Here is a 12,458-nt window from a genome sequence, read left to right as displayed (position 1 = left end):
TGAAATTTTATATCACATAAGTATGGAAACATACTGCATGCACTTAAGAATAACAATGCCCTGTTTTTCTTTCTTTTTATATCATTTTTTGGCATCTTTATGCCTTTATTACAAAGAACAGACCAGATGTGAAGGGGGGAGAGAGGAGGGAAGACATGCAGCAAACCCACGGGCCACGGTGGCAAGGACAGTGCCTTAGTGCGTGGGGCCCCTGCTCTACCACTGAGCTACTGGGCACCCCAAACTGCCCAGTTTTTCTTTGCAATTATGCTTTTAATTGCTTCCTTGAAAAAAAAAAAAAAAAGTCTAGAGCAGCCTAGACCATGACACATAGTTACTTGTATACAATTACAAATGTCAAGATTGTAGAAGTATATTAAAGGGCACATTATTCATAAATAAAAGTAATAACAATAATGATGATTAAATAAAAGGTAGATGTACACAACAGGTTCCCTGCATCTCTGCGGTCCCACCGCAGCTTTAGTTCTGCTGCACGGGATGGATACAATGTACATAACTGCCTTGTTCTTTGAATGATCAAGATTATTATTTCAGAATTTAGAGTTTTAAATTTGGTTCATTTTTCTTAATTAACAGGATCACTATCTTGGAATCACTAAACATATTTCTGAATAAACAAGATAAAAATATTGTAAATTATCGTTTTTTTTAATTGACAAGATTATTATCTCATTAGATCAGAAAAATAAAGCTGAAATTTTTAATGGAAACTTTTTTACATATATAATTCTGACACAATATTCTTGTTGACTAAAAAATGGGGGCACAGTTTTTTCCATGACAACTTTAATCCTGAGATAATTAGGATAATTATTTCTCAAGTGCATACACTTCCCTACTTATCAACATAATTTCTGACTAATATTCTGTTAAATAACTACTCCATTAATCGACTAGTTTTTTCGGCTCTACAGCACCATGACTTGGCACAAGACCATGATGAGCTGTGTAATCTAATGCAATCCAATCCAGTGATCATGCTGGAAAATCTCCTTATGTGAACTACATGCTACTGTTTGTATCATTTCCCCCCCTATCTAACATTATAAATCAATATAACAACAAGATACCTAGGTTTGACACTGAACTGTGATCTGCAGCTTGTAATATAAAAGTCATAATGTAGATTAATGTCAACCTATGTGCATGATAGTGAACAGACTTTGCACTTGTTGCTTTATATCGAGGCTGTGATACATTAGATTAGATATTAATTAGTAAAACTGGCTGTAAATGTTCACTTTAATGGTTTGATATAATTATACATAACATAAATGTGCAATAAAAAGCTTTACCAGCCATAACGGAAGCGCCTGCTGTGTTGTCCCATACTGTGCAGGATTAACAGTGAGCAGCAGATTAGCTAACCTACCTAGCGGTCCGCAGACAGGCTCAACAGGTGGCTAGTCTGACAGGTAACGTAAGCACTTCATTTAAGCTACCTGGCTTCATTCATCGCGTCCAGGTGGAGATAAAGTCAACACCGGCGGGTTTATCCTCACACGGTACACTCTTACCTGTTAAGAAATGTCGAGGAAACTTGTGGCGTAGCGATAAAGTCGGCTACTTGTGATGTTGTGTCGTGCTAACGTTACCTTAGCCTCAGGTTAGCTTAATATTCAGCAGCACGGCAGTTAGTCGAGCTGGTGTTACAGTGAATTAAATGTTAACGTCGCTTTAATACTAATTCAGTCCGACTGAGACACTTTAACCTGAGCAGGGTGTGAAACAGCGACTTATTAAAATGACAAAACAAGGTGGTGACAGCCTACCTGTTGGGCTGAGTGACAGTAGTAGCTCCTGCGGCTGTGTAACTGAATCAACTGCTGATCGTGTCCCTGCTCCTGCTCCTCCAGCCCTCAGGGGAAATGCTTCACCATAACAACCGGACCTGCGCCCTTTCCTCCCGCAGGACACGCTCCACCAGGCGGCGACAAAGTGCAGGTCTCCAGCCTGTCTTTATGGTGCTTTTAAATTACACTGCACACACATTTTAAACACTTTTTATTTTTGCTCCAATTTTTCACAAGTTGAAGTTAAAGATTTAAGACTTCTTATGCGCTTAATAGATATTTTTCTCCTAAATTTTGGTCCCAAATTTGTTAAAATCCAAGCACTTCTCCCAGTGGTGTAAAGTAGTTACAATGGGTCCCAGTGCATGCTATTATGAGGGGCCCCAGCATGAAGCACACACACACACACACACATAATTTTAGGCATATATACAGTATATTTCACCAACAGTGTGTCTTACTGCCACTTTCATATCTATGTTATTGTGTTGTGTGATCAAACTGCATGTCCTGGAGGTGCCCATAATTTTTAAGTTTAATTAATTTTTAATTTAATTTAATTTAATTTTTAATTTACTTTTAATTTAATTTAAAATTAATTACATTAATTTTATATACTTTATTAATCCCCCTGAGGGGAAAATTAAATTTTTTCACTCTTTTTGTCATTAACACACAGGTCCGAAAGACACACACATGCACAAACAGGACCTATACATGCACAAAGTGCAGAGATGTCAGAGTGAGGGGGCTACCTTGCTCAAGGGCACCTCCGCAGTGCCCAGGAGGTGAACTGGCATCTCTCCAGCCACCAGTCCACGCTCCATATTTGGTCTGGACGGGGACTCGAACTGACGACCCTGACGTGACATTTCTTCTTCGAAGAAGGGCACCTGTGGCCCGAAACGTCACTCCAGGTTGGTGGAATAAATGCACCTAAAGGGAGCTAAAGTGTGCGGACTTTTCTTGGTCTTTCCAGAGTGTGTAAAGCTGCCAATATTTGAACGTAAGAAGCTGCGATAAGAGTATTTTGGGGTACTTCTATAGTACTTTTCTATGAAAAATGACTCGACTTAGTCGATTAGTCGACTACTAAAATAGTCATCGATTATTTTAATAGTCGATTCGTTGCAGCCCTACAAGGCACACCTGTGTAGTAATGATGCTGTTTTGATATGCCACACCTGTCACCTGGATAGATTATCTTGGAAAAGGAAAAGTGCTTGGACCAAAATTTGAAAATATATCAATTGGGTGCATGGGAAAACAAGTCTGACTGACTTAAACCTGTGAAAAATAGGAGCAAAAACAAAAGTGTTGCATTTAAATTTTTGTTAACCATAAGTGGTTCTTCACATTTGCACATAAAGATAATTGTAATGTCATGAAATTCAACGAGGAATGGTCAAACATGGAAACAAAAATAAAATGAACAATGTGAAGAATACTGTACTTTTTACTCCGCTACAATTACTTGATTTTGTCACATAAACTATATAAAAATATACAAATATGCGGTTGAAACTATCTGCCATGAGGACTTGCTGCTTTTCCCTCAGCTATTTTAATTATTTTTATTTATCAATTTGATTCAAAATATTCTGCATTGAGTACTTTTAATGATGCGTTTTCACGATTTTACTAAAGTAACATTTTCAATGCAGGACTTTAATTATTAGCAGAGCATCTTTACAGTGTGGTATTAGTACTTTTAATTAAGTAAAGGATCTGAATACTTCCTCCACCACTGAGAATAGGGAGGTGAAAAATCAGACGTATAGAAAACGGAACCAAACCATGAAAGGCTTTAAAAGTAATCTGAAAAAATTAAATCTAAAATGGACAGGGAGCTCATGTAATCCAGCCAGGCTGAAGAGACGTGTCAGTGCTTTATAATATTAGAATTAAAGTAGTTCTGTTAAAGGAAATTATGTTACACTGACATATAATCCTATTTCTTACACATATGTGCACATGAGGAAACAGAAAAACAAGGTGTGACGTGCCAATGTGCAAAAGTACCCTCGCCTTGTCTATTAGAATGTAAAGGGTGTGTTTGCGTGCATAATGTTTGTCACATGGTTAATGTCAGCTGGTTTGACAAACAAGAATACGCTTCAGTCTTTTCACAATAAACTGTCAGGGTGTGTTTGCCCTCTTGGTTACAGTTGACAGAGTACTCAAAACAAGCCTAAACACATGCTCTCTTCACATCCCCATAATTATATATCAATTTAACAAAGTCAACTAACTGTCCAGTTAAATCATTATGACGGTGGTGAGTTGTCTGACTGGTTTCTGAAGGCTAAGGAGGCAGCATCAGAATCAGCTGTCAATATCTGGAGGGAGATTGCGAGTGATAACCCTGTGATCTGCTGACCCCTGCAGTCAACTGGCCAACCAACACAGCAGAGACAGAAAGAGGAAGCAGCACCAGAGCATGAGCTACATCTCTGGTCATCAGAATAAGACACAATGCAGTATCTTTATAGTGTTTAAATGTGGAAATGTGCAGATTTTTATATATGCATTTTTGAGATGTCTGCATTCGCTGCAATAAAACGGAGTGAAATTGAATTTAATTTGTGGTGCTCTTAGAATTTAAAATTTACAGTGATGCGTCCCTACAAAGCAGTCTGAATAATCGACTTTGCTCGAAAATCTTTCCATTGAACTTCTTTCTACTGACGAAATAGTTCCTGTGAGAACTTTTGGCTGATCTTTTTTTTTTTTTTTTTTTTTTTTTTTAATAATGTGACATTTTAACGCTCTGATAACCTCCATTATACTGTTGTGGCAGCAAAAATAGATTCAGAGACTAATATCTCAAAAGCTACAAGACTATATACTATAAGATGTAAGCCAGATTACTTGTTTTTTCATAATTTGTGTGAACTGATCCTCACAAACACTCCTAATACAGTGAACTAGGTGCAGATGCTTCTGACTGGAAATGTCTTTTAGTTTTGATGGACAAAAGATCAAAAACTCAGAACAAGTTTTTGGTGTACATCATAATACTATGCCAACCTGCACATCACTGGTGGCCTCTCCCCAGTGACAACAGACTATTTTAGCTATAACTGGAGTTGCGGATGTATTGTGAATTGTCCCTGTTATATAAACAATAAAAATACATTTTAATTTACCACAAATTCATTTCTTCAGATTCCTCCAAGTTCATAGTTCTATTAACCTTTGAAACCTGAGCAAAGTGGCTTGATTTAATGGCCCAAAAAATAGCGAGACAAAAATTACCTGGAAATTAGGAAAATAATAATTTAAAAAAAAGAAAGACAGAAATTAAAAACAAAAACAAACAAGGGAATGACCTGGAAAAAAGTGCATAAACATAATATATTCATGACATAATTTTAAATATATATTTATATGATAATTTCAAACAGTTTTGGGCACATTTTTTTCCATAGCTTTTTTATTTTTTTAAAAAAAATACAAATCCCCTATTGCAGCTGCACCTCTTACAGTTTGCAGAACATTTCTTGCCAAATTCATTGTTGCCAAGTAATACACCTTCTTTTCCAAACTTGCCTGAAGTCACACGCAGTGAATCTCTGTTTTCTCAAGCCCACAAAAAGGGGTGCAATATCTTTTATTTATAAATTGTTGTTGTTGTTTTTTTTTCAAATTTACAAGACCCATCACTCTAATATGAGGTCTATATGGGAGGTCGAGTTGGGGGTGGCTGTGATGGTGGAGCAGTTCCTGGAGTTTGATCTTCACGACACTATCAGATATGTTTAAAATGAAAATTCACCCAGATCCTTTGATAGCGATAGATAGATAGATAGATAGATAGATACTTCCTCTGTCTCTACTACAACCCTTCATTCCTCCTCTCCATCTCAGTTTCAGGATGCATCCCAGGGGCAGTTTAAGAGGGATTTGTCTGGACACAATCGGCCCATGTGAACAGCCTTGTCCTGGATGCCATCCTATTCATATGGCTTCCCATTCTTCTCATGCATGGCTCACTAATCCAGGCAAAACCTATTAACTGGCACTCCGGCAGACAGGAAGAGATAGATGGGCAGGTTGTATTTAAATCAGTGTGTTTCTGCACTGAGCACTTCTTTATGAAAGGGCATGTAAATTGGGTCTAAATGTGTATGTTGGGTGAGGGGGCTTGCCTGTACATGTTTAACTGTCCTGTTCACTGAAAGAAATAAAAAATGCATTGACATCTAACGCCATTAAATTCACTTTTTGACCAGAGAATGCTCTCCACGTTATCTCTGGAGGCCTGTTGATTGTCAAAGTGAGTCAAGCCTCTTGCTGAATTTTGGGTGAAACCACTAGAGGGGGACAAACTTTCCAACCATGCAACCAAAGAAGAAAATCACTAATTGCAGCAGGTGAAGGAGGTTTGTTGCTCATCATGGTGGGGAGGTCATCTGAACTGGAAAACAAGATCAAACATTTTGAGTTTCACTGCAAAAATTACACAAGCTGCAGATCTTTATGGTAAGTTTTTAAAAAACAACTATGCTTCTGTGCAAGATAAAGTCTTCTTTATTTCTGCAGGCACCTGATAAACAGGGTCTGGCATTTGCTTTGTATATTGGGGAGTGAAAGTTGAATTATGGATTGGTTAGATGCAATTTGGTGTCATCAAAGGAAGCACTTTACAGCTGATTCTGATTCTGAAACTGAAGGTGAATATATTTGCAGGTAGGCCACACACTTTAGGTTAAAATGTAGGTTAATTGTCACCTGATTAGGGATTTGGCAGCACAGAGTAAGGTGTGGTATCAGTTAGAAAATCGACATGTTTCCAGTTCGTTTGTTCGTGCGTCCGTCTGGTGACAAATCCTGGTGGCACAATCACTTTATCAGGTGCAATATAGCCATGACAGAAATAAAAAAGCAGAGTAACTTGACATGAATTAAACTTACTGTAACACGATACAGAAGTTTACTGGTTGTTGATTCTTGGATTAAGTTTTTGTTTGAGAGATATCTTGACGCAGCAGCTCAGGGAGGCATGATCGCTCCCGTTTAAGGTGTGAATGTCCGACCCAACAACGACACTTAACAGCTTGTAAGCGCCAGAAACCCCACAAATGGTGTTGAATAGCCCCCGTATTTCCTCACATGCAAAGCAGCTTCTTTGGGAAGGGACAGTCTCCAGCGTGCCAACGGGGTTCCTGCTAATCCAACTTGTTTTCACTGTCTTGCTGGGAAGAAAGCGTTTGCACATTAGCACTACGTTAACATGAACAAAAGACGTGCATTCCCGAAACTTAGTCTTTCAACAACGAATGACATCCTGCATAGTCACAAGGAGACCCTACTGTGCGTAAAACACCCCCAGAATGTTGCGCGCTCTCAGAGCAATGTCTCCAAATTACTTTTTCTGCGTCAGCTGACAAATTGTAATCTGTACATTTTCCTCAACATAGGAAAGCTTTTGTATAGCTTGTCTCTGGAATAAAGCTAACCTGCAGCAATAAAAACCAAAACAACATTGCCATTTAAAATCTGTTCCTCATTATCTGTAGGGTTTTCAATGACTCAAATAATTTAGAGACTAATTCATTTGATTCAGCCTATTAAAAACACATTACCCAAGTTGCTGCAATTGACATCTACTTAAAGTTTTAACATTTGTATATTAGCCATTCCTTTTGTATATTGCTCACCAAAAATTGTTGATTGCATGTAAGCAAGCTTCAATCGAAATTACTCCTCTCTCTCTCGTACCCCACCCCATCCCCCACGAGTTTTACTTTTCGCCACTGCGCCCAAGTGCCACTCTCGAGAGAAAACTGTTCATGATTCAATACAGCCTTGGCAACATGTTTTAAACTGATATATGTGTGATGGAGATGTTGTTCTTGTCTCAGGATTTTATTTAAAAAAAAATGAAAGTAATGATTTAGTGTATTTCCTGCTCCAAATAAGCTCTTAATACTTTTGGCCCTTCTGCGTAAATCTTCTTATCACTGATTCCAAAGCAAACTTGGTGTCTCTGCGTTGTAAAGTGGCATGTTGATATTATCATAAGGGTTATTTACAGGTTTACTGTCTTTCTCTCGCCCCTCATTGTACACAGACCCTCCCCAGCCCCCCGGGGCGATCAGTCATTCTGCTCTCAGATAACGCGTCATTCTCCCCTCGATTACGCAGCGGGATTTACATGAAACTGTTAATTGTTTGCTCTTCAAATAGAGTCAGCCTGGAGCCAGCAGTCTGCCAGAAGTTAAGGACCGATTCTTTGACCTCCCTCCCCCTCTCCGTGCTCCTGTCCGAACGTGCGGGCCGATCTTCCCCCCGGCCTGATCAGCATGACAAAGCACTGGCCGGAGCAGATCCTCTTGGCACCACTCGCTCTGTCCCACCTTGGAGAACACCACGGCCATCAACTTGACTTCCACAGAAATGCGCAGCAGAGTTTTCCTCCCGGCGGTGTAGCGCGCAGCTCTCCAGCCCAACATTGGCCTCGCCACCTGGATCAGATGGTTCCCCAGCAGTTGTCGCGCTTGGAGAAACCAGCAGTGCGCTCCGAACACCTCAACGGTGCCACGGCGTTCATGGATAAAGTTGCACCACCGGGCTCAGCGTACCCGACTCCTCAAGATGCTCACTGCAAACAGGAAAGTATTACCCGGGACTCGTGGAGCAGTGAACGGGAGAAGAATGGCACCAGCGGTGGGAAGAAAAAGAACTATCAGCGGTATCCAAAACCACCGTACTCATACCTCGCAATGATTGCTATGGTCATCCAAAGATCCCCAGAGAAGAAACTGACGTTGTCTGAGGTAAGAATGAATTTAGATTGCTCACATACTGACATGTGTTTGAGCCCCAGTGTCATACTTGAGGTAATTTGGATGGAAATGGCGAATGGTGTCTTTTACGCACGGTGTTGGCAAAGGTGTTCACTTTAATTCCGCAGTATTTTTTAATCGAGCTAAATCTCAGATTAAATGCAATGCTCTGTTGTATATTTCTACCTGTAAAGTAAGAAGAATCAGAGCGTTACTGTCATGTTTCTGTCAAATATATCGATAAAACGCTTACAGATAATTTACAGTTCATAAAGTGACACTAAACAGCAGCCTCTTGGTGACACTTGAGTGACTACAACCCCGCACCATTCTTGGTTTGCATTGATAAGGTTGGACTGCAGTGAAACCAGACACTGATCTGTATCAGAAAAGTGATAAGATATACAGTGCATCACGTTTCAGCTGATGTTGTTACACTATAAAAGTACTGTCCATACAACTTAAATTCTTAGATTTATTATTTAAAGTGTAATTATGACCATCTTACTTTTAATTCATATCCAACAAGCTTACTGTATGTGTGGTCAGTGTGTTTAGATAGCACTGGGCAACTGTAATGCACAGACATACTGACCTTTTTGTTTGATTTCTAGATCCTCAAGGAGATCAGCACTCTCTTCCCATTCTTCAAAGGAAACTACAAGGGCTGGCGAGACTCTGTGCGACACAACCTCTCCTCTTATGACTGCTTTGTCAAGGTATGATCAAACTGTCAAACAAGTCCACGATTAGATTCCTATTTGGTCTCGTCAGTGGGCTTGAAGGAAAGAGTTCACGACTTTTAAAAGGACAGTTCACCTCAAAATCGAAAACACATATTTTTCCTCTTGCCTGTAGTGCTATTTATCAATCTCGATTGTTTTGGTGTGAGTTGCAGTTTTGGAGATATCAGCTGTAGAGATGTCTGCCTTCTCTCGAACATAATGGAACTAGATGGCACTCGGCTTGTGGTGCTTAAAGCGCCATAAAAGATTTTTTTTAAAAACTTAACAGTAATCTCTCTTTCCAGAAATCATGACCTGGTTACTCAAGATAATCCACAGACCTTGTTGTGAGCAGTTTCATGTAGGGACTATTTTCTTTCTACCAAACTACACCCGTCGACTGTATCACCACACAGAAGGAAGAGTGCATCTACTCATGGATGAGATTCTTGTGGTCGAGACGGAGCAAGAAGTAAACATAAATGGCGTCCATCTTGGCTGAGCTGTTACGTTAAGTAGCTCAGTGGTACGTAATTGTGAGCTGGCAGTAGATGTACACTTCCTTCTGCGTAATGATACAGTTGGTAGAAAGAAAATAGTTCCTACATGAAACTGCTCACAACAAAGTTTGTGGGTTACTCTGAGTAACCAGGTCATGATTTTAGTTTTTAAATGTATCTTTGGTGCTTGAGCACCACAAATCGAGTGCCATCTAGTTCCAACAATTGGCAACTCGCACCAAAACAATCTAGATTGCTAAATAACACAGCAGTCCCTTTAAGATTTGCCTCGCACTACTATCCTAAGTGGAGGTTGGTTTATCTCTTTAACCTTTTGTAGAAATCACTCTGAGGGCTTTGGATTGAACCTTCAAACCAGTTTTAAGCTCTGCTGTTATTGTGATGGTTAACAGCGATATTAGGTCAGTCCTGCCTGACTAGGTTGTCAGGCCAAGGTGTCATCTCAATGTCCATCCTCCCTCCAGGTGCTGAAGGACCCCGGGAAGCCTCAGGGCAAAGGCAACTTCTGGGCGGTGGAGCTGAGTCGTGTCCCTCTGGAGCTCCTCAAGAGGCAAAACACGGCCGTGTCACGGCAGGATGAGACGATCTTTGCCCAGGATCTGGCTCCCTACATCCTGCAGGGACACAAGCCAGAATCTGAGCCACCACCTGCCCCAGTCAACCCCCTCCCTGCCATGCGCTCAAGTAACCCCTCCCCGCCACAGGAGGACTTGTTCCGGCCTAAGCTGGACTCATCCTTCGCTATCGACTCTCTGTTACATAGCTTGAGGCCACCTAGTGCCTCTGGGGATGTGGATGCGTCTACCAGGGACTGCTGGGGCAAGGTGGAGCGCCCTCGGCCTTCACCTCCTCCACGACCACGCTACGCCTCCTCTGCCCGTAGTGCCTCGGCCAGCTCTGCCAGCCCGGCCTCCACCTCCTCCTCCTCTGATGAGGAATGGAAAGGGATGTCACTGTCTGGGAAGCGTGTTCCTCTTGATGGTGAAGCAGGGTCAGACGGTTTCGAGGACTACAGACCGCCACTGCACAAGTCAGCCCGACGTGAGACTGTCGCACCTCCATGGGAGCTTCCTACCTCCTATGCCAAATACGCTCCCCCCAATGCGGTCGCCCCACCCAGCATGCGGTTCAACGGAGGTCCCCTGATGCCGCTGCATGGCGGACTCCCTCTATACGGCTATGGCAGCTCTCCTGTGGCACCTGGTCACTTTTTAGGTCATGCCTATTGGCCTATCCTCCCAAGCGGAAGAGTTTCTGTCCAAGCCCCTCCCCTCATCATGGACCTGGACAACATGTTGCAATCCGTGCCTCCTAACAAGAGTGTGTTTGACGTGTTGGTGCCAACCAATCAGAACTCTCACCAACATCATCAACCACCTGGTCAGTACACACTGCAGAATGGGCCTCCCCTAAACAGGTATCCTCAATACTGACTCTGAAATACTGTCTTCCTCATACTGACTTTCAAAAATGCACAGATGCTAACAAAGGCGTCACTTCTCTACTGCAACGTCTCAAAAATCAAGTCTCAATCACCACCTCTGGCTCAAGATGTGCTGACTGTTTCTAAAGCAAAAAGGGTGCTGAACCACGGACGATACAATTGACAGATTTTTACCAACATGAAAACTTTTTTTTTACCTTTTTTAAGTCTGAGATTTTCAAAAGCAAACCCTCATGTTTCTCATTGACGTGAGGACAAATGTACCACAAACAGCTATACAGCAAAACAAATATCTACCTCAAGCTTTCAATGAAAAGTACTGTGTTATCGCTGCAGGCTCTTTGAGCGTTATTTGCACTGTTTTTATTGGCACAAATTTGCTTTTCTACATAAACTGCCTTTGCATGTTGTCTACGAAATGTGACTGCTGAATGTATTGTTGGATTCAATCTTGAATTCAACATTTGTGAAACCTAATGGCAACGAGCTGGACTGTTGGCAGCATATACAGTAAATGTGAGCTGTGAAGTATCCCACCAGCATTTTAAACTTCAGTGAGAACATGTTTTCTCCTTTGTCAGGGTGTGTCTGTGTGCACATCAATGTGTACACACACTTGTGTCATTTGTGAGTTTAGGTCTGTTTGTTCAGATGGTGAAATGTACAGGACCAGCTGTTTACTGTATGTTCTTCCTGTCTTGAATTTCACTACGTCTGGACTGTCTTCATTGCTCCTATGCAGCTACAATATCATATTAACCTGATAAACTATGAAACTGCAACGTGGCCCTATAACTGTATTTGTCATTTTAGTGTTTGTTTTTACATTACAAAAATCTTAAGTTAAGAAGATGGGCCACGTTTTAGATTTAGCTGCATATTCTCAGGACACTAGCGACAATCAGCCACTTTACTACCTCCCGCATCTACCTCAGGTTTTTAATGGGCTGGGACACGTTTCCTGTGGACTTTGCACTGCCGGCTGTTTGCACTATTTTGATGTCATTATGATCATCCTCCTGTGGAAATTGCTTATAAATGTCTGCCAACCTCGACAGGTGAATGTTTTTGTTTTTATGCCATTTTCCTGTGGTCTTGTTAAAGCTTTGTACAGTGCTGAGCTGAAGTATCAACGTATCAAAAGAAGGTTATGGAGTTGA

General features: G+C 41.1%; 2 protein-coding genes across 3 annotated transcripts in view; one reads left to right on the top strand and one right to left on the bottom strand.

Annotated features, from left to right (window-relative positions):
• ppp1r16a (protein phosphatase 1, regulatory subunit 16A) overlaps positions 1 to 1,918 on the bottom strand; it is a 23,571-nt gene extending 21,653 nt beyond the window's left edge. The window contains exon 1 of the mRNA XM_049564653.1: positions 1,797 to 1,918. The gene's annotated coding sequence lies outside the window, so the exon portion shown is untranslated. The remainder of the gene's footprint in view (positions 1 to 1,796) is intronic.
• On the top strand, positions 1,363 to 12,458 carry foxh1 (forkhead box H1). Of its 2 annotated transcripts, XM_049564655.1 has the most exons (7): positions 1,363 to 1,439; positions 1,881 to 1,988; positions 2,497 to 2,734; positions 5,475 to 6,302; positions 8,010 to 8,599; positions 9,223 to 9,327; positions 10,319 to 12,458. In XM_049564655.1, the coding sequence occupies exons 5-7, from the start codon at positions 8,126 to 8,128 to the stop codon at positions 11,285 to 11,287; spliced, it is 1,548 nt and encodes a 515-aa protein (XP_049420612.1). In that variant the 5' UTR covers positions 1,363 to 1,439; positions 1,881 to 1,988; positions 2,497 to 2,734; positions 5,475 to 6,302; positions 8,010 to 8,125; the 3' UTR covers positions 11,288 to 12,458. The 2 variants fall into 2 exon arrangements, with proteins under 2 accessions (XP_049420612.1, XP_049420613.1); XM_049564656.1 differs by lacking the exons at positions 1,363 to 1,439; positions 1,881 to 1,988; positions 2,497 to 2,734; positions 5,475 to 6,302 and having other exon boundaries at positions 7,917 to 8,599.

Source organism: Epinephelus fuscoguttatus, linkage group LG21, assembly GCF_011397635.1.
Source record: "Epinephelus fuscoguttatus linkage group LG21, E.fuscoguttatus.final_Chr_v1".
In the NCBI taxonomy this organism is placed as follows: domain Eukaryota; kingdom Metazoa; phylum Chordata; class Actinopteri; order Perciformes; family Serranidae; genus Epinephelus; species Epinephelus fuscoguttatus.
This window is presented reverse-complemented; position numbering and strand designations above follow the sequence as displayed.

Coding starts and splice junctions, on each gene's coding strand:
- foxh1 (XM_049564655.1), top strand. CDS start 8,126: ATGACAAAGCACTGGCCGGAGCAGATCCTCTTGGCACCACTCGCTCTG. Junction 8,600..9,222: donor AGAAACTGACGTTGTCTGAG/GTAAGAATGAAT, acceptor TTTGATTTCTAG/ATCCTCAAGGAGATCAGCAC. Junction 9,328..10,318: donor CTTATGACTGCTTTGTCAAG/GTATGATCAAAC, acceptor TCCTCCCTCCAG/GTGCTGAAGGACCCCGGGAA.